The sequence below is a fragment of the Corvus hawaiiensis genome, chromosome 8 (genome assembly GCF_020740725.1).
Source record: "Corvus hawaiiensis isolate bCorHaw1 chromosome 8, bCorHaw1.pri.cur, whole genome shotgun sequence".
NCBI lineage: Eukaryota > Metazoa > Chordata > Aves > Passeriformes > Corvidae > Corvus > Corvus hawaiiensis.
Genome location: NC_063220.1, coordinates 30,276,581 through 30,297,506, shown reverse-complemented (window position 1 = coordinate 30,297,506; position 20,926 = coordinate 30,276,581). Strand labels below are relative to the sequence as shown.

General features: G+C 44.8%; 1 protein-coding gene across 3 annotated transcripts; it reads left to right on the top strand.

Annotated features, from left to right (window-relative positions):
* The first annotated feature begins 1,979 nt into the window (after positions 1–1,979).
* SLC16A9 (solute carrier family 16 member 9) lies at positions 1,980–20,495 on the top strand. Of its 3 annotated transcripts, none has more exons than XM_048311605.1 (7): positions 1,980–2,029; positions 6,147–6,204; positions 7,647–7,875; positions 15,657–15,800; positions 16,675–16,770; positions 18,368–19,276; positions 19,600–20,495. In XM_048311605.1, the coding sequence occupies exons 3-7, from the start codon at positions 7,680–7,682 to the stop codon at positions 19,776–19,778; spliced, it is 1,524 nt and encodes a 507-aa protein (XP_048167562.1). In that variant the 5' UTR covers positions 1,980–2,029; positions 6,147–6,204; positions 7,647–7,679; the 3' UTR covers positions 19,779–20,495. The 3 variants fall into 3 exon arrangements, with proteins under 3 accessions (XP_048167562.1, XP_048167564.1, XP_048167563.1); XM_048311607.1 differs by lacking the exon at positions 1,980–2,029 and adding an exon at positions 2,241–2,865; XM_048311606.1 differs by lacking the exon at positions 1,980–2,029 and adding an exon at positions 2,241–2,921.
* The last annotated feature ends 431 nt before the right edge of the window (positions 20,496–20,926 follow it).

The following is a 20,926-nucleotide window of genomic DNA, read 5'->3' as shown; positions in this document are numbered from 1 at the left end:
TTAGCCCACAAGGTTGTTTTTTAAGCTTCTATATCAAGCACTGTAATGGGAACTGGAGATTTATATGCACTTGTCTGCAAAAGGTTTTGTGTTGAAGTGTAGAAAACAGCACATCTTGAGCAGTTAATTCAGAATTGTTGTTTCCCAGCCATTTTTTTGTGGCTATGGATAGATTTCAGTTACCCTTTTGATTTCAGCCTGTGTTCTGAAGCCCAAGAAGCAATCAGAGTAAACAGCGGCTGTTTACTGTCTGGGCAGCTGTCTTCAGTCATTTGTTTCAGCAACCCCAGTGCACGTGTTTCCAAAATGCTGGGCTCTCCCAAAGAAATCTCTGCCAGCAGCAAGCTAGCCTAGCTTTTCCTAATATCTGTAGGAAAATATCTGTAGCGGTTACCTGGGGATGGAATTTAAGCCTACTCACCTCTTTTACTTGTCTAATGTATGTGCAGAACAGTTCCTTCCTTTTGCTTCACAGTAACCTCTTACAGTTCTTGAATAATGCTATTACGTTTCCCCTCTGCCTTCTCTCTAGGTTAAATGCCATTTATTTCAGTTCTCCTCCCTGGAACAGTTTTCTAGAGCTCTCGGAGTTCCTGTTCTCCTTTCTTCCCCCCAGCCCCCTTCAGCTGGCTGCCCTTTTCTACATGAGATACACAACACTGAACCATATGCCAGCTGAGATGTCTTAGAAGTGAGGCTTGAGTTCACGTCATTCTTGTGTCAGTCCTTCCAGTGGCAAGTATTAATTTTGATGTTTACCTGAACACTGTGAGGTGCGGATCAAGACACTTGAAGTTCACAAGCCTTTGTAAATATTGCATGAAGGAGTAAGTCTGGACTGCAGGTCTGAAAAGGGGAATGGTGCCGTACCTGTAGGAACTGCAGAGGCTGTGAACATCTGAGATTTCATCGGAATTTCAGGTCTCGCAATATTTCAACTCTCAGAATTTCATTCAACTTTGGGAATGTTTGTATTTCCACCTGCAGTGTATCGTTACATGAGCTCTAATTGGGCAGAGGTAGCAGCAGAGCTGTCAGGCTGAACACGCCGGGATAGAGGCTGATGCTTGCTGAGTGTTCAGTCAGCTTCTGCAACAGCCTCTGCAGTCTGGAGGGTGAATATCGCAGGTGGCTGAACTTGCACGCCTTGACGACTACCATGCCGTATGTGTGACAGCGCTGGACGTGCCATGCACACGGATCCGGGTCAGGGCTGTGATGAGACGGCCTCTAAAGGCAGTGGGTGTGCTGATACACGAGTGAATTGTCTCTCCCCTGAGCTGGCAGGCTGGGGTTGCAGTGCTGCATGTGCGCTGCCTGCATCGCTGTCTGCAGCGCAAGTTTGCGGCCTTTTGGCATTCCTGGTGGCGGGAGCCAGCGCCCATGCCCGTCCTGCGGCCGTTCCGCTGCCCGGGGGACCCGCGCAGGTTCGGCGCCGCGGCGGCGTGCCCGGGATAGCCCGGCCCTGCGGTGCCGCGGCGCCGGTACAAGTAGCAGGGGATGGCGGTAGGGGGTCACCGTGCCTCGGAGCCAGGCCCTCGCCGAGGGTGGCGGGGCTGCGCTGGGGACGGGCAGGGGCCCCCGGCGGGACTCCGCGGTGAGCGCCGCTCCTCCGCCGCTGCGCGGGGCACGGGGGCGGCTCCCGCACGGCTCCGCTGCGGCCGCCCGGCCCCAGGCTGGGGACGACCCTCGGCCGGGGACGCGTGTCCGGCTGTCCCCGGGGAGAGCCGGGCAAGGGGAGGCGGCGGGGCGGGGGTCTGCCCGCGGAGCAGGGCAGCGCAGGGGTCCGCGGCAGAGGTGAGTCAGAGCCCAGCGGCGGCCCCGCCTGCCCGGAGGGGCGGGGGTCGGGGCGGCCCCCCCGCGCCGGGGCTGCGGGCGGAGGCGGTGGCGGCCCCCGGCAGCTCCTCCCCCGCCCGAGTTACAACCGGTTCGTGCCGGCCGCGGCCCGCCCGCCGCGCCGCGATGCGGGGCTGCCCCGGCTCCCCGGGGGCGGCTCCGGGCCCCCGCCCCACGGGCCGCCCGCCCGCAGGTAACGGGGCCGGGGCCCTCGGGGGGACCCGCGCTTCGGGGGCGGGGGGCGCGGGTGAGGGGAGCGGGGGCCGGGGCCGCGGGGGGCGGCCGGACGGAGCCCCCGCAGGGGCCGCTGCCCCCCGGTTCTGCTCGGCCCGGCCGCGCTCTGCGGCGGGAGCTGCCCCGGGGGCTGGGGCTGGGGGTGGCAGGGCCGGGCCGGGGGCCCGGGAAGACTCTGCGCGGTCTCCGGGGAGAGGCTTCGGGAAAAGCAGCGGGAGCGGATCGTGCCACCGGCCCGGAGCGGCCGCATCTCTTGCTGTGCCCGACCACGGCCACCCCTCGGTGTCGGCTGTGGTGCCTCCTGGTGTGCCCTGTTGGCATCCGGAGGGCGCTAGGCGGTGTGCGACATCAAGCACCTGCCACGGGCACATGGCAGCGGGCGCCCGTCGCCATCGGTGCGTGCCCATTGCGGGAGCTCACCGGCCTCAGCGTGTGCCCATTGCGGGCGCCTCGTGGCACCCCGGCGGCTGCCCCGGAGCGGGGCTCTGTGGCTCGACCCTGTCTCGCCGTGTGTGGCATAGGGACGGCGAGGGCGACCTTCAGTCACCTCTTGGTGCGCGTCACTGCGCGGATGAGCGCTTCCCGTCGAAACCGGCCTGGAGATGGAAGGCGTCAATGTGTAACGCGGAGCTGCGGAGCAGGGCTGTGGGCTGGCCCCCGAGGGCGTGGGGAGAGGCCAGGCGAGCCAGGGGCTATAAGAGGCCATCCATCCCCACGGAGACTCTGGCCAAGGAGCACGGACGGACTGAGGGAGCAGATGCCGGAGGGAGCAGATGCCGAAGGGACCCCTCGCAGGTTGTGATGCGTAACGCGACGCACATGGTGCTCTGGTATTGCAGAGGACATACCTGGTAAATCGTGTTGGCTGGTGGTTTCTAGCAGCGCCGGCTCACATCTGCCTGCACGGATGTGTGCTAGTGTCCGACAGGCAGTTATACTTGCGGGGGGGTTTCCATCCCGTCCGGAGCAGTGAGGCTCTGGAAACAGGTAGGACCGGTTCTGCTGAGCTGACAGATTTGTACAAAGCTGGCTGGTTTATGTGCTGCCCCACTGATGCTTCTTAATAGAAACTAATTTTGCAGAATAGAAGAACATTATCATATTGTTGGTAAGTTTTGTTCTGGTGTTTTGTTTTGTTTTAAATTTCACACTTCTTCTGTCATCCGGCAGAAATAGAAGGAAACATTGATATCGACAAGCCTCTTGCTTACCTTACAGAAGGGCAAGTAGAGAAGTGTGAGAAATAGGCAGACAAGAATACTGAGAAGTAGAAGTGAAATAGATATGTTCAGTGTCACACAGGAAGCTACTGCAGTTAGAACATCAGTTAAAGTCTGATGTCATGGAAGTACAGATGCATTTGCAGTGATTTTAATGCAATGCTTACACTGTCACATCAGTACATATGCAGGTATTTGGATATGATGAGTATGTTAAAAGCAACTATAATGCACCACTCTCATGCTCAAGGTGTTCCTTGCAAGCTAAGGGTAGCAGAAATTTCAGATCGTAATTGCAAGAACTTGTCTGAAAAATAAACAGCATGTTAGAAGAAATCTGGTTCAGCTTAAAATAAGGGATGTTACTTTTCTGGCTGGTACCGTCTTGAGCTGTAGCAGTGCCTTGCAAAACTTGACTAGCCCAGTATTAATCACGCAGTGTTTCTGCTGACATCGGCTTTCTTTGCAGCCATGTGCTGCTCGCAGAAAGCAACACACTTGCCCAGGCTCCGGCTGGGCACAGAACAAACTGGAAACAATCGTTGCTACTGTCTTTCTCAAGATTCCCTTTGCCACAGATTCATACAAGTTGCTGTGCTGAGGGCTAATGTTCCAGTGGTACTCATGTCCTTTTTTTGTGCTCATCTGTCATCTTTAAGCCAAATTCTAAGATTTATAGGAAGGGAGTTCAGTATTGTGATACTGCTGCTCAGAGCAAAGCAAATAGTTGCAGCCAGACACTTCTCTCTTTCCACATTGAAACTGTTGTTCAGTTTGTTCTCTAGGGTTTCTTTTTGTTGTGGTTGGTAAAGGCGTTCATCAAGCAGCTCTCTTTCTCTGATTCTTATTCGCAGTGAGTACAACTCACTGAAAAGCTTTTTCTGACCAAATTTCAAGTTGGTGTTCAATTCTTTGTGCTTCGTGTCTCTATTTCAGTATTTTTATGTAATTTGGTTTCCTAGAGCCTGAAACAATATCCCTAGGTTTAGTGAACAGTAAGGTTTGTGAAACTGTTCCCACCTGAATCTTAAATGGTGGTTTGTCTGTTACCAGGATCACACAACTCTTCCTGGTTGGTTCTGAGAAAAAAACAAAACTATTGATCACTCCCCTCTGTGTGGGCTTCTGCTTCTTTATTTTTGGTGTCCACAGTTATCTGTACAGTTTGTGTCCTCCTTCTGTACAGACAGAAAACAGTAAAAGGCACTTTGGATCCCTCCCAAGTTGATGTAGAGATTTGATGTCCAGGCAAGTGAAGGTTTAATTCTCACTGTCAGTTCTTTTTCCCTGCTACCAAGCTAGTACAGTATAACTTGCCACCTTCAGGGAAGCATTAAATACTGTGCCAATAGAAAGTGGATTGATACGGTCCCAGCAGTGGCTTTGTTGTCCAGGACATGTTTAACTATCATAGCAGAGGGCTCTGGGGAACAGGCTCCTCGTGCAGGTCTGTCAGCTCCCTGCTCTCTACGGCCTTGAGCCTTCAGGGGAGTTAGAAAATACACCTCAGTTTAGGTATCAGGCACACAGCAGTGTGGGGTGAAGGAATAACCCGCAAAAAAAGGGAAGGGAAGCCAGGTCATTAAAAACAGCCCCTGGGATTTTATAGATCTGTTATTCCTCTGAGGATGATTTCTGGGGGGAAAATGATGGTGTTTTTTACTTTTCGCTTGACACTTGCAGACTGTAAATGGCTTGGCACATTTAGAAAATAGAGATGGTTTTGATGCCTAAAATTTTGTTATTTAGCTAAAAGATGTGAAAGAGATGTGTGATGCAAAGTAGGAGTTGTCAGGATATAGAAGGTTGCACTTCTGCTCCTGTAAATTGGGAGCAGTTGGTTAAATTCAGTTATGCTGTGCAGTATTGCATCAGGTGCCAAACTAATCCAGAGGTTTTTAATCTTTCTATAAGAAAAGACTACGTGACCTAAGACTACAAAATCTTTTATCATCTCCTGCCCTGTCCTTGCTTCCTTCCCATCAAGTGTTTAGAATAGCAGAGCTAAAGTCAGTTGTCTTTGTGCCAAATTTTAGGGCATCAATATAATGGAAATCAATATAACAGCTAAAATGTGTTTGTTTTCTAAAGTTCATTTTTTAAACAAATGTGAGTTGGGGTTATTCATTGTCTACCTCCTTATTGTAGAGTTTTTCTGAAAACTTCCTTGCTTTGTCTCATTGTCTGCTTTTAAAGCTGTTACTTATTTCCACTATTTTTTCCTCTAGGCAGGGACGAAACAAGCCAAGCGATAATTACTTAACTCCTGGAGAGGTGCATAGATCTCTTGGTGACTGCATTCAAATAGCTCAAATATTTCATGTAGAAATACGGGGATTCCCTTTTGTGTAAAGGATATTGTTATAGGAAAGAACCTATAAGCAGCTTTTTAATGCTTTGGTACCTTATGGTAGGGAATGACTTCCGTCTATCCCAGCTGCCACCCTTGCATCTCATGGGATCATGGGACACTCACCAGGCACTGGAGTGAGTCAGAGCTTACATTTATAACTGAAACAAATAACTTTGTAACATTTGTGCCTGGGAATGTTGTATCTTCAAGGACAGTCAGTATGTTAAAATTGTAAATCACTCCCAAAGGACCCAGAACGTCAAAATGTATTTTACATTAGTGGGCAATGTTTTTGTTATTTGAGGGCTCAAGGCTGCTGTCAGATGGTAATTAATTGCAGGGGATCAGTACTTCTCCACTGAGATAACTTGATTGCTTCTGAAGTTCCTCTGAGAAGATATTAAAAAGAAGACATTTCATGTGAAGCCACCATTTTTTTCAGAGTTGTGTTAACTGCTGCAGTGATACTTTGGCTGAAAACTTCCTTTGTTCTTTTTCTGCAGGTAGTTGTCACATGAAGGTACATTTATAGGAAGCTGACGGACTTTTTTGTCATCATCTGTGAGTATCTACCCTCAAAGTAACATTTAAGTGCATCTGTAAGGTACAACTGGCCTTTTTCATGTCTCTATACAATTATTCCTCAAAATTTTATACTGTAGTGTTTTTGGTAAGTTTTCCATGCAAATTCTTTAAAATTGCCCAAGAAAATTGAGGAGCTCGAATGGGAATTCTGTTACTGTCTGCTGGTTTTCCCCATTGCTTTCATACAGCAGTATTTTTTTTCCATTTCCTCTGGGTTATAAGTCAAAAAGGCAGTGCAATGCATTTATTTTTCTGCTTTGCCTCTTGGGAGACTCCCAGAGCAGAGTTGTTACTGCAGCACTCTTAATGCTTAAGCTGCAGTGTGGAGATGGTCCTTGAGAATATTTCATGAAGAAAACAGGGTGAGACCTTATCTCTTTCTATCTTCCAGGATAAAGGAAATAAAACTGTTGAGAATCTTATGTCTGGTTAGTGTCAGAGCCAGGAACAGAGCATGGGTTTTGTGATAATCACTCAGGCAGATTGCTCCCTGCAGAGAGGGAGGGCAGGCTGGTTGTGTGCACAGGGGGACTCCAAAGCAATGTAACCTGGAATACCTGTAAATTCTTTGCTAGATTTTAGAAGTATCGATCCCTACATTCACCTTGAGAAGGTGTGAGGGCGGTGGGTTATTTAAAGCCATAGGTGCACAGGTGATGGATTGTGCCATGCAAAGGAGCAAGGTGGTATTTCTGCAGTCCAGGAAGGGATTGCCAGTTTGGGGAAGGCTGATGTGTGCCAGCTGCACAGAGGGCAGACACTCTAACAGGTTATAGCAGATTTTTGTGTGCATGTTTACTGCTGTCATGTCTTGGCATATAAGCCACACCTGTACCCAGTCTTAGAGCTCACTTCACTAATATATACAAAGTGATTTTTGGGTACAACACTCTACACATCACTTTGTTGACAGAGCAGAGTACTAAACTGTTACTACTGCCCAAAATGTCAGTCTTCCTCTTGGTCTGCCCCTCCCAGAGTGCACCATCTGGTGGCAAACACCCTAATAAGTGGCAAGATACTATGCTGAGATGGGAACTGAGCAGAGATTTTTTACTTCTTTTTTGATATTCATGGTTTTAACAGAAAGTGACCGTGAGGCATCTCTCAGATGTTATTGCCTGAGGTTTTCACAAAGCCTGTTTAACACTCAGCACATTGAACGTTTCTCCGTCATACAGTGCTGGTGTATGTACAACTTACCACGCTTTGAGCACTGTCTCTGTCACACAGCAGAGGTGGAAGTATGGCAGTTCTAATTTTCATGGCCTGTCTGCTGTGCTGCAGCTGTTCCTTGAAGGCTGGCTGAACCCAGCCTCTGTCCGAGTGTGCACTTCTCTGCACAGCTCCCTCGTGTTCACAGACCTCGCTCAGTCACGCTTCTAACGCTCTGTTGTGTTTGGGCTTTGTTTGCACAGGTGCTGCCCCTGCCTCTGCACCCGGCTGACAAGATGGTATTTCGGAAGCCACCAGATGGTGGTTGGGGCTGGGTGATTGTTGTCGTTTCCTTCTTCACCCAGTTCCTGTGTTATGGATCACCGCTGGCGGTGGGAGTCTTGTATTTGGAGTGGCTGGATGCTTTTGGAGAAGGGAAAGGCAAGACTGCTTGGGTTGGATCGCTAGCAAATGGAATTGGATTGCTTGCCAGTAAGTGCAGAAGCAGTATCTATCTTAAATTGAAACATTTCCAACTGATGCTTTCATCTGTGTGTGCTCTTGGAATTGTATCAGAGACAGCTGCAAATGAGGGTGCTGCATTTTTGTTTTAGGTCAAGATGGGTAAGAAGATTACATTTATATTTTCACTATGCATAAACCAGAGCAATATAGCAATAAAAGAGCAATAAAGATATTCTCTTTAGAAAATTCAACACAATTGTATTTGAATAAAGCCACACTCTGGGAAGCTGAATGGTAATTTTGTTGACACAATTTTATTTTTTTTTTAAATGAGACTTTAAGACTAACATTTACATTATTGTCCTAAAATCAGAGCAAACTGTTAGTCTGAAATGGTTCAAATGCTTTATGGAAAAAAAGTCAATTAATAAACCAGTTACTAATTTTTCAGCTCTAGCAGTAAACCTACCAGTTAGGGCTGGTGAGGGCTCCTTTGCACTCTCTATTTAAGAAAAAACTCCCTTTGAAGGCTGGAATGTTGTGGCTAAAAGTAGCTTTAAATAAAGCAACTTTACTGGAAGCTTTTCTATTATAAGACTTGGAGAGTTTTAGGGAAATAAACCCCCACCTTGAAATTTCCCAGGTTGTTGTTGTTTTAATATCAGGAATGGGTATTTACTGGATCATATAATTAACTTCTGTTTTTCAAAGATTTGCCATGGGAACTATTATCTATTGGCTGAACCTGGAAAAAATTGCCTGTCAGCAGGGTAACTGCTACAGGCAATAACAATAATGTGGTTTAATGGACAAAATGCAGCTCAGGATCCTGAGCAAACTCCTTAAAAGAAAGCTGATGTTCCAATAGCAATACAGACCTGAATAAAGAGCACTGCTTTGTATGGCACCAGAACTGAGCAAATACTGGCGGAAGAGAAATGGGCAAGGGCAGGTGGATCACTAAGCACAAGAAGACACATTCAGTCTCAGGGTGTGAGTAAAGGACTGTACATTGCTCTTCCATCATACTTTTCTATTTTTCTGTATTATGGGTATTAACTCCTGCTGTTAGTACATCAAGACCTAAATAAATGAGTGAGAGAGTGAAGTGGGAGGAAAATAAGGATAAATAAGGTGACTACTGAAGGAAAAACTAGGCAGAAAGAAGTTGCAAGAGAAGAACACCCTCTTGTAGGAGATAAGAAGTCTCTGGCTCTGTTAAGAGCCTCAACCCCCTTTCCCTTATGTCAACACTGTGCTGGTTTCCAGATTTCTTAGTGCCCTCTGTCTTGCTACTGTGAATGATTGTTAGCAGCGTGCTTTGTGGCTGTGCTGGTTTTGGCTGGGGTTAGAGTTCATTTTCTTCTCAGCGGCTGTGTTTTGGATTTGTGCTGAATGCAGGGTTGATAATGCAGAGATGTTTTTGTTATTGGTGAGCAGGGCTAACAGAGCCAAGGCCTTTCCTGCTGTTCCTGCTGCCATGCTGGCCAGGAGTCTGGGGGTGCATAGGAAGTCAGGAGGAGACACAGCTGGGACAGGTGACCTCAACTGACCAAAGGGATGGTCCATGCCATGTGACATCATGCTCAGTATATAAACTGGGAGGAGAAGGAGGAAGGGGGGATCTTCTGAGTGATGGCATTTGTCTTCACGAGTAACCATCACATGTGATGGGGCCCTGCTCTCCTGGAGAGGTCTGAACACCTTCTTGCCCAGCCATGGGAAGCAGTGAATGAACTCCTTGGTTTGCTTTGCCTGCATGCAAAGCACGCTCTGCTTTCCCTATTAAACTGCCTTTATCTCAACTCAAGAATTTTCCAGCTTTTAGCCTTCTGAGTCTCCCCATTCCTGCTGGTGGGGGAGTGAGCCAGTGGCCGAGTGGGCTTGGTTGTGGCTGGGGTTAAACCATGACAGCAGCAAATGGAAGTTTCTGTGACTGAGTAATAAAAATCAAACTGATTTTGGTATAAAATGATTAAATGAAGTTTTGACAGGTTAGGAGGAATGGTGTCTGTCCATGTGATTTTATTCTTTCAGTTTGACACTCAGAAGCTTAATAATCATTCCTACCTTTTATGCGTTCAAAGGAAAGTACAGGGAAGGTCTTTTAATTACATTGATGTTATCAGAGTTGGCTGAAAACAAATTCTATGTTTCCAGCTTTACCTGAAATGAAAGATCCCGCTGTTTATCAAGGTGGATAATGATAAATCTACTAAATTTCCTCCTTGAAACTATGCAGTCTTATGATACAAGTTGTTTAGTTTTAGTTTTTAGCTGATGAATAATGTTATCTTTAAGTGGTAGGTTTTGAAGTGCCCCTTGATTAGTGTGATGGATGTCTAGTGCATTTAATCAAATTACTTCTAAATATTCTTTAAAGCCTGTAACTTGATACAGTCTTTTTGTCATGGTGCAAGAGACTCCCACACTTTTATTTAAGGCTCTACTGAAGAGCCATTTAGACTCTTCTGTGAGCTCTCATCAACTTAACATCACCTTTGTGAAGGTGATGGGTACTGGATGCCAGTATGGCAGTTATGGTAGATAAGCAGCTACAGACAGGAAATAAGTCCGTGTCCATTTTCTTGGGAAGGCTTTTCTCTTTGATAGCACTGGCAATCATTTTCACCAGCTTCTGCAGCAGAAAAAGTTAGGGCCAGTGACTCTGCTGTATTAGTACTGTAATTTCGCCAAACACAAGAAAACGTGTATGGCATCTGGCACAGAAAAAGGTTCTGTGTCTTCTCCCCTTCCTTCTGTACGTGTAGTCTGAAACATTTTTTTAAGCAGCTGATGCTTGTGAGCACTTTCATGTTTGCTGCATTGGTATACTTTCTGAATTGTTTACTTCTGACTTATGTGAGAGCTAAACTTAGACTGGAGACATAGAAACCCAGTCCAGCACCTTGTTTATTTGGATTCATTTCCTGGGCACCTGGTGTTTGATTTCTGTCCTTTTGCTCGCAGCACAGACGGTGTTGCTAAGGCCAGTGTCCAGCCTGAGCCGGACTGTTCACGTCGTCAGCTGGAGAAGGGAGCAGCGCAGGGACCTGGCTGAGATCTTCCTTGTAGGGTGACTTGGGTTATGGCTTTCTGTGATGAAACCTTGCAGAGCATTGGAAGAAATGTGCCTACAACAGTGAAAGACAAGCATCAGTGTTATTGTAGAGGGTAGAGGTGAGAGCTTCTCTGCAGAATTAGGTGTTGCAACATCGATCAGGCTATGGCAGATGTGGCATATGGCTCCAGGGCTTGTTGCACAGGAAGAAATTGGAAAAGATTAGTAGGTTTCCCTTACTAAAACAGGCCGGAGGAGGATATTTATGTATATTCTTGAACATCATGTGTTTCTTCTGCACCGAGTGTTCTTAATTTTGCATCCATTTGGAGCCTGAAATTAAATTTGATCCATGTTACACTTGTTAAAAGCAAAACAAAGACCTTGGCGCCTGTAATAGGCACCACAGCTGTTTATAGTAAGAGTTGACTTCACAGTCCTTGGCACAGGAGGAGACACCAGCAATGTCTCCATTCCTACTTCCCCTCATTAATGGAGAAAGAACAAAGGGAGGATCCTCTCTTGAACGGCATGCCTTGAGAATTTGATGGGGTGTTTCTGCTGGTCTGAGGCATTCAGTGCTAGATGTTTAAAAAGCTTAATTTTGTGTTTGCAAGCAACAATTTTACTTCTCTATAACTGCCTTTGCAGCATCTACATATTTTTGGACAAAACCCTCACACATACATAGCTTCCACTGTACAGTACGGAAGCTGTAAATAGCTTGTGCGTAGGGGAGAGGGTGTCCCCAAGATTCCTCTGAAAAAAGCCCAGTTCATATAACAAGTTTTTTTAGCAGGAAACTGTCTTTCCAATCAGCTGGGAGTGGGTTGCTGCCCAGTATAAAAAGCTTTTTTTCCGATCTATATTCGTATCCAAAGTACAGGCATTTGGAGAATATTCTATTTATTATAACCAGCTTTTAGAAATGTGCTTAATATGCAAAAAATATTCTTGTGTTCTGTCCAGTGGATTTTACATGCCAGTCCATGACCATTTTTTCTACTCTACAGTTTCAACAGGCTCGGACAGATACCCAGGTAGGGTGGGTCAGATTAATGCAGGTGATAAGAAAAAGAATTCAGTTGTCCAATATTGCTTGTTTAGCAAAAGGTTTTGTGTGTGTGTGAGGTGAAGGAGGGAGGACCCTTGAGATGAGTGAGTGGAAGGAGGGAGTGTTGTTTTGCAGAATGGTTTCAACTTTGTGTGAAAATATTGAGGAAGAAAGTGCTAGTTCTTGATGTCCATGAAACAAAATAACTTTGTACTTGTCAGGAGGTCAGCAAATTGCACTAAGTTTAATAAAGTTCCTGAGTGAGCAGCGGGTGGTTTGTTTTCATGTCTCAAGGACTCACTGTCACATCCAGGTCTCACTGAGGGTAAAGTATTTAATTCAAAATAATCTTAATAAAAATACCAATGTACAAATGATCCCTTCTAGGTGTTCTTCCTCTTTGGTCTCTCTGTATGAAAATCTGCTGTGAAAACCAATCTTCCTTCTGCTGTTGCTTCCCATTTTGTCTGGGGATCCTGTTGACTGCTGCCCTGATAATTGTGTTGCTGACTGCGAGCTGTGACAGGTCGTGTGCATAAGAGCAGTGTCTGCTCCTGTGCTCAGTCTTTCTTCCTAGAGTTAGCTGTCATTCCTATAAACTGAGCTGGTATCTTTTTTTGGTAGAGTTTGGTCTAGTTTTAAGAGACATCATTTGGAAAGGAAAAAGCCCTAGGGATTTTATTTGTAAAAGAAGTAAATATTTATCAATGTCATCAAATATTGTACTAGTTCCAGTGCTAACCCCTGGAGCTGCTGGCAAACGGAACAAAATGCTGTTTCTTAAGCTATTTTTTGTGCTTACTATTGAGGGTTGCCACTGTGATTTTTTTTATGTTGCTCATATTATGGTGAGAGTCAGCTAATTGAAAACCCTTATGCTGCCTGAAGGGCTGTTTCCTGTGTGGCTGGATGCAGACTCCTGCATTCCTCAGAATGCCCACTTCGAGCAAAATCCACAGGGCAGGTCTGAGTCCCACTCTGTGAAAGTTGGATTTTTAGTAGAATTTAGTGCCTTGAACCCATTGTGCTTCAAATTTTTGTAAAGAATAACAAGTTGGTGTACAGTCAACTCCTGTGCAAGTACCATGGTAATAACTGAAGGTGCTGTGCTGGGTGAAAAAAAAAAAGCCAGTGTTATGGGAAACAGAGAAAGGGAAGCAGTGCGAGGAGGCAGGAAAGGACAAAGATGCTGGCTGTCATGGGGACTTTCTTTTATGACTAATTTTCTAGCAGTGTGATGAGTGTGAAAGTTGTGCCTAGTGTGAAGGGGAAGAGGGAGCTGTTTTTCTTCTCAACCCAGAGACCTATAATAACTATTTTAATACTTATATTGGCACTGCTTCTTATAAACAGGGCTGTTGCTGAGCTGCCAGATCTCTTGCTGTGTGAGATGGCAAATTGATACTGAGCTAACTGGAGCAGGTTCTTCAGTTTTGTGCCGGTTGTTTTCCATGTTAGAGCAAAAAGAACTCTTTGTACTCTTCGTTCTCCTTTGGGATTAGATTTTGTAAATGGGAGAAGCTGAAAGAGCATCTCCTTGGACCCTGTCAGGGATGGTTTTGATCATGTTCCAGTGGAGATGTCCTTGTCAGGTTATGAAGACACATCTTTCAACTCTGTCTCTCTCTTGTTCTGGCTTGGGGTCAGAGGGTCCAGTTTCACCTTGGATGCTCTAGCAGGGGTCAGTGACATCTGTACCAGCACCATCACTCCAGACTGGACAGAGACCTTCTGAAAGTAGCTGTGTCGAAGTACAGAGAGCAGGCTGAAGGGAAATGCTGTTTGTTTTAGCAAAGTAGTGGGTCAGAAATAAAGAATAGAAAGAGTGCAAATTCCTCTGCTTAATTGAATTATATTAACACTACCTTTTGTTCTTTTAGTGTAGAAGAATTCTTCATGTAATACAGAGTCAATCCTTTATTTATTTTCAAATCCCGTGGTTTTAGGAAACATACCAATCTTAATTTGCCAGTTCTAGCAATTAATTCTGAGAATCAGCAACAATCTAATGCTCTCAGCTTTTGTTCTCAGCATGTTACTCTGCCCAGGTTACACTGGCCAGCTTTCATTCCCACAGCATGCTGACTCTTGAGAAGCAGCAAGTGCTTAGATCTTCCCTTTTCATTGCTTCCAAAATCCAATTAAACCTTCCTTTCCTGGAATATGTTCTTGATTCCTCTGTAACTCTGACTCTTTGCCTGGATAAGCCCCAGGTCAGACCTACCCCCCTTTCCATTCCCTGGGCAGATAGTTCTAATGTGGGGCAAAATTCTGACCTGCCCTGTCTTTGAGGATGGTTTCACCTGCTGACATATCTCTGCTCCTGCCTGCCAGAACTGCTTGTCCCATGGCCGGCAACCACAGGAAACCCTTGCCTGCATTCCCAGCTGCTCGCTCCTGTCTGCAAACCTAGGCAAGCACCATCCCCAGGCTCCAACTGCTGACCTCGTATCACCTTTTTGGGCTCACCTCCCTTCTGCTGGGAATCTCAGTTACGTGAGTCAGGGAGCACTAACCTTGACAAGTGGCAGACTCCAAAATTACTGCTTTTGCAGGTTGAACTGACCATGGTAGTATGTGTATCACTTCAAATGAGATGCAAGAGTGCGGTGAGGTGGTTTGGTGTGTTTGTACTAAATAATGGCATTCATCGGTGTATCTAACTTCTAATCTCAGAGTTGCTGAGTGTAGGAATGGGGCTAATATCTAAGTTTATGTATGAATGTTTGGAACTCTGCTGGGTTTCAGATAAATTGTCTCTGCAAACCAAGTCCCTTCCTGGTTGATTACTTATGCAGGGCACCAAGCTGGCATGCTGCTTAAGACTAAAAGGTGTATTCCAGGTCACACAACTGAAAATAAGCGATTGCTCTACAATTCCTGTGTAGAGAGAACTGGCTGAGTAGAGGAGAGTATGAATTCTGCCCCACTTTGTTCTTGTTTTGAAGAACTAGGAGAACTAAGAACCGAGAAATATTGGGGAATAACCCCTCCTGAACTTGAATGTTGCTTGGCTTTTCTCAGTAAGTGACTTTTATTTTCTGTAGTTTTACAGGAGAAACTGAGATAGGTAGTAAAGAGTTATTTGTGGGTATTTAATTCCCTTGAAAATCAGGGAAGAATGGTGTTTGTCTGGTATACCAGCAGATATTCCCTCTGTGTAAGCACCAGGTGGCATTCTTACCATGACTATGATCCCAAGTTACTGTTTCTCCATTTCAGTTTTGTAAATTGCACACCAAGGTACTGCCTTTCTGAAACACAGTTTTTGTGCTCTATCAGAAAACACCTACTTGTTCAAGGCCTGGCTGATGGTCTGTCTTGGTTTCATGACTCAAGATGAAGATCCTTTCCAGAACCTTTGTGCACTTTAGCTGTGTAGTGACAGTGTTACAGTCCAGTATGTTTTGTATCTTCCTATGTTTCACTTGCTCTTTCCCTCCCAGCCCGAGGACCCTTTCATGGCCTCGATGTTCAGTTTCTCCTTGAGCAAAAATTTTACAAGCCTGACCTTGAATGTTTTTAAAACCGTTTTAGAGAACTCTGTGAAAAAGAGTACTCTGAATGGGCATTTAATATAATTATACATTTAAATCGTTACCACAAGAAACATTTCCAAAGACAGATATTTTTTAAGAAGTTTTCCTGGTGCTGGTGTTTATTAGGAATGTTTTTCCTTTTTTTTGCTTCTAGGTCCTGTCTGCAGTATATGTGTATCATCTTTTGGAGCAAGACCAGTAGCTATCTTCAGTGGCTTTATGGTGGCTGGAGGTCTCATGATGAGCAGTTTTGCACCTAACATATACTTTCTTTATGTTTCATATGGAATAGTTGTTGGTAAGAAACAGCTTCCCTTCATATTGAGACTTAGTCTTGATTATTTTGAGTCTTGGTTTATGAATATGAAATGGGAAACTGATTCACAGAGGCAGTGGTAGTCTGGGACTTGATTTATCAAGGAATACTTTACTTTTGGGCAGGGAGGGAGGGGTGTTGCACGGGCAGGCTGTTGCCACGTAGTAAAAGATAAAAAAAATGTAAATGTTCATGAGGGATTGAAAACAGTTTGTCCTCTGTTGACACAATTGTTAAAGATGGAGAAGCTGAGGTTTTACCTAAGGGCTGGAATCAAGCAGGTCTTCTGCTGGCATGAAATGCCAATCTTAAAGGAATAATAAATCTCTCTTCTGGAATTTTGTCACATGCTCATTCTAATTTGATAAATTAGAGATCATTAGGGAGCAATGTTGTTCTCCACGTTACTGGATTGAACCTAAAATGCTGTGCTAGAGGCATGAAAATGCTGTTGTCCTGGCAGGTGGTGACCTGCCCCTCTGTGCTGCTGTGGGTGGCTTATCAAATTAACTGTGTCAGGAATTTGGGCACCTCGCTGGCCAGCAGGGCCCTGGCATCGTGCTGGCCGGGCATGGAGCCATGGGGAGGCAGCTCCACTGAGCTCTGGGGCCAGCCCTGGGCTCAGAGCCCTGGAGCCCTCCCACAGAGCCCAGAACTGTGCTGGGGAGCTCCTCAAACCCAGCCAGCTGCACTCAGGCTCAGCAGCCAGGGCAGGGAGGCTGATCACCCTGTGCTGAGCCAGGGTTCAAAGGTACCTCAGTACCCAGGGTGCAGGCAGCATCACCTGGGGGATAACAAAGGGCCATTCATTTCCCAGGGGATGGAGCATGCTTTATATCTAACTCTTCTTATGCAGGTCTTGGATGTGGCCTTTTGTATACTGCAACAGTTACCATCACGTGCCAGTATTTTGACAAACGCAGAGGCCTTGCACTTGGTCTGATTTCAACAGGTAGGACTTTTAATTGTCATTCTCTCCAGCTCTTCAACTCTGATACAGCCACCATTACCCTGGCAATAAAAACCAGGGGATTATGTTTTTCTGAATTACTTCCCAGTAACTTAAGAAAGTTATTACATTCTTAAATCAAAATGTCAGTAGCAATGAAGAGAAAAACTCAGGCTTCAGATAAAATAGTCACTACACTTGCAGGTGTATGCTATGGGTCATCAACATAGATGAGGAAAGGATATTCACTGAAGTGAAAGCAGACTCATGTAGCTTGGGCTGCATGCCATGGATAATGAGAGGAAACATTCCAGAGAGTCCTCTTTTTCTCTTTGTTCTTACCCGGGATCAGAGGTGAGAAAGAGATTGGAGATGCAGGATATAAATGCTGCATCACCACTACCTGACATTAGCTGTACTTTTACACTTTTTAATGGCCCAAGTAGGAATGGTAGGAATGGTTACAGATGGCTGTTGTCCCATGCCTTGCTTCCTGTGTGCCATGGAGTGTCTGCTCGGACCTGTTTTCTCAAGTGGCTGTCAGTGAGGAGAGACAGGGTCAGTATAATCAGTGTTGTGAGATACTGATACCACATCCTCACAAGCTGAGTAAAGGGGAGCTTCTGCAGAAATGTTTCTTGGGATCATTTTCAGTGGCTTTTGTTTGGATTCCAGGTAGCTTGCCTTAAAGCCTGACCTTAATAAACTGTACTTAATTTTCGTACCTGGAAGAGAAAACAAGCATGAATTTTGTAATTGATTTTTCCTGTGTTTAGCACCGAAGTATATAAATGGTTTATATATAACCTAGAGACAGTCTTCAGGAAATAATTTTAAAGTTTGTCATTAAATTGACTTGAAAAGCAATGCACTGTGTTTGTGAGAGGACATCCACTAATTACAATGGATCTGTGCTCACTTCAGCCAAGAGCCTTTTCTTTAAATTACTGGCATTGCATTAAATGCTTGTGTTCATAGTAATTTCTTACTCTTCAGTGTTTCCTTCTGAATGGCCAAATTTCTCAAATGCATTTTTAGTCTTGTAGAGCTTCAGAAATGCCTTTGGAGTAAACTCCCACCAGGCAAACCCCATTCCTTAAACACCAGGCAGTCAAGGGCTGCTTCTAGGAGGGGTCCTGGTGAACCCCTGGTCTGTTCCTGCTTGAGAGAAGGAAGGTGGCAGCGAAGAGGAGAAAGAGGAAAATGCTGGAGTCTGAAATTCAAACTGTGATAACTGAAAATGGTACCTGAAGGGATGGATATATGTATGTGAGTGCAGGGCAGAAGGGTGGCTTAATAGTTCTCTGATGTTTTTCATCGGATATAGTATAGGTTCTACTTGTTTCTAAAGTGTCTGCTAGTGTTATTTGTCACAAATTGTTCAGATATTTTGAGATTTTTTTAAATTTTGTGGCTACTCAATAAAGAAACTGTAACTTCAGGAGGGACGATGACTTAGCAGTTCATGAAACTGGGGAGAGAGGAGCACAAATGACCATTCCTGTGACTGAATTCATAGCTACTGAATTGCGGAATTTTGTTAGAGCTGAAGAATGGTCTTGGTTCTTCAGTTTAAACCAAACTTATTTTTCTTTTATAGGATCAAGTGTTGGACTCTTTATATATGCAGCGTTGCAAAGAGAGCTCATCGAGCTGTATGGACTGGATGGGTGCCTGCTAATAGTCGGTGCCCTGTCTCTAAATATATTAGCATGTGGCAGCCTAATGAGACCTTTGGAATCATCCAGTTCTCCTCCACCAGAGAAAATGTGTGTAGATAAAGTCCCAGACCAATATTTTGTTTACCATGAAAAGGAAAAGACTGTTGAAGAAAACATTAGCATCCTTGAAAAGGGCTATATTGATGAAAAATGTGTGAACAATGTGCCTGATTGCAAACAGGAGAGCATTTTGAGTAAGAATGTATTGAGCTCAATAAACGTAAATGAGAAAGACACTTACAAAAAGAAAGTTGTGGAACAGACAAACTTCTGCAAGCAACTCGCCAAAAGGAAGTGGCAGCTCTATTTGACCTACTGGAAGGAGACCATGGTTCTTTTCAAGAACAAAGTATTTTCAGCTCTCTTTGTTGCCATCTTGCTCTTTGATATAGGTGGATTTCCTCCTTCTCTGCTCATGGAAGATGTAGCAAGAAGTGCAAACATCAGTGAAGATGACTATTTTATGCCCCTTATTTCCATTATTGGCATTATGACGACTGTTGGCAAACTTATTTTAGGAATACTGGCAGATTTTAAGTGGGTTAACACTTTATATCTCTATGTAACTACCTTATTAATGACAGGAGTGGCCTTGTTTGCAATTCCATTTGCCAAAAGTTACCTTACCTTAGCGATGCTTTCTGGGATTTTGGGTTTTCTAACTGGGAACTGGTCAATTTTTCCATATGTAACAACAAAGACTGTGGGGATTGAGAAACTGACTCATGCCTATGGGATATTGATGTTCTTCGCTGGACTTGGGAATAGCCTCGGACCACCAATTGTAGGTAAGGTCAAGGTGGACAGTATAAACTGAATGTGAGCTTGTCACAACCAGACAGAATTCTTTTGCATGTCTAATAATGGAAAGATGAAATCAAAATCTGCAACAAAAAATAAAGTCTGTTAGGCTGATTTTGTTCATAACTTGGCTTTGAGGAAAAACACATTTCATGTCCAAGAGGTCAAATTGTATTATAGGTTTGGCCTATTTTATTTCATTTTATTTAGTTGTTTGGGGATTTAAATTTTAATTTATATGATGTTTCTCTAAGTTACCAGTGCTGTGTTACATTTCACTGATGGGCTTCTCTCTTGTCTCCACCCTCAGGCTGGTTTTACGACTGGACGCAGGAGTACGACACTGCTTTCTACTTCAGTGGCTTTTGTGTCCTGCTGGGTGGATTTCTCCTGCTGTTGGCAGCACTGCCCTGCTGGAATGCCTGCACCAATCAGGGCTCCAAGCTGCCTCCAAATACTTACTCCTACAAAGTTGCATCTAATGCTTAGGTGACAACTGGAAAACACTCTGCGCCTTTTTATATTATATAGCAAAGTATTTTAGTAATTTTCCACTTATTTATGAAGCCCACAAATCCTCTTTCCACTAGAAAAATTCCATTGTTGCTTGTTTTTCAGTTCCTTTTTCTTCTTTTATTTCTTTTTTTTAAATGCTGTTTTTTAAAAGTCTTATTTTGTCTACTATGCACCATGTTTTCAGCCTTTGTCTACCGTAATTTCCTTTCACCCTGTAAGTGGGATGTTCTGCTGTACTATCAGCTGTGCTTTTTTTTTTAAGGTGGGTTCATATGGAGGGGTGAACACTTTGAAGCCTGCTCCTTATAAGAGAAGGCAGGCATTTCTGCCACCTTCTATAGGTCTCCAAGTTGCACAATTAGGCTTTACAAAACAAGAATTTGCCTTATTAAAATATAATACTGTGGCAAGGTGCTTTTAACATCATGCTTAGATTAACTTTTTTTGTCTTTTTAAAGTTTCTCCAATTTACAATTAAGTGCCAGTTGTGGGAGGGAGAAGAGGGGAAACAAAATCATCCTTGTGTTGCATAACTGAAGAGAACATTATGATGAAAGTAAAGATTCTTACTACCACTGCGACTAAGAACCATGTTTATAAATATTGCACATTTTGTGAAGTCTGTTTATAAAACTGTTGAACCAAAACCTTTTAAACCAAGGAATAAATGTGATTGTTGAAACCATGAAAGGAAGTGCTGCCTTGGTTATGCAAGTTCATAGTCTCTATATCAAGGCTGGAGAGGTGCTCACTGAAGCCCACAGGTGAGTGTCTCTAAGGAAGTCACCCACAGTCTGGTGGTACTGGGGGCACATAGCCACAGTTCAGTAGGTTGAACCTGCTGCAGAGAGCTTAATCGTAGGGCTTTCAACAAAGTAGCCTGATTAAAAAGGGAAAATGTGTCAGCAATGTCATCTCTGCTGTCCTTTTTTGGTATGGATATAGCAAGGAGAAAAGTCAGTAACAGAAAGCAAGAAAAAGCACGGGGGAGGGTTAACAGAAGAAGTTCAGGGAAAGCTGATGGGGAAAGAGCTGCAACACCTGAACACCAAACAAGTCAGTGAAGAGAGAGCCCTTGAAACCTCCTGCCTCTCTAGCTGCAGGCTGCCCCTGTGTGGGTG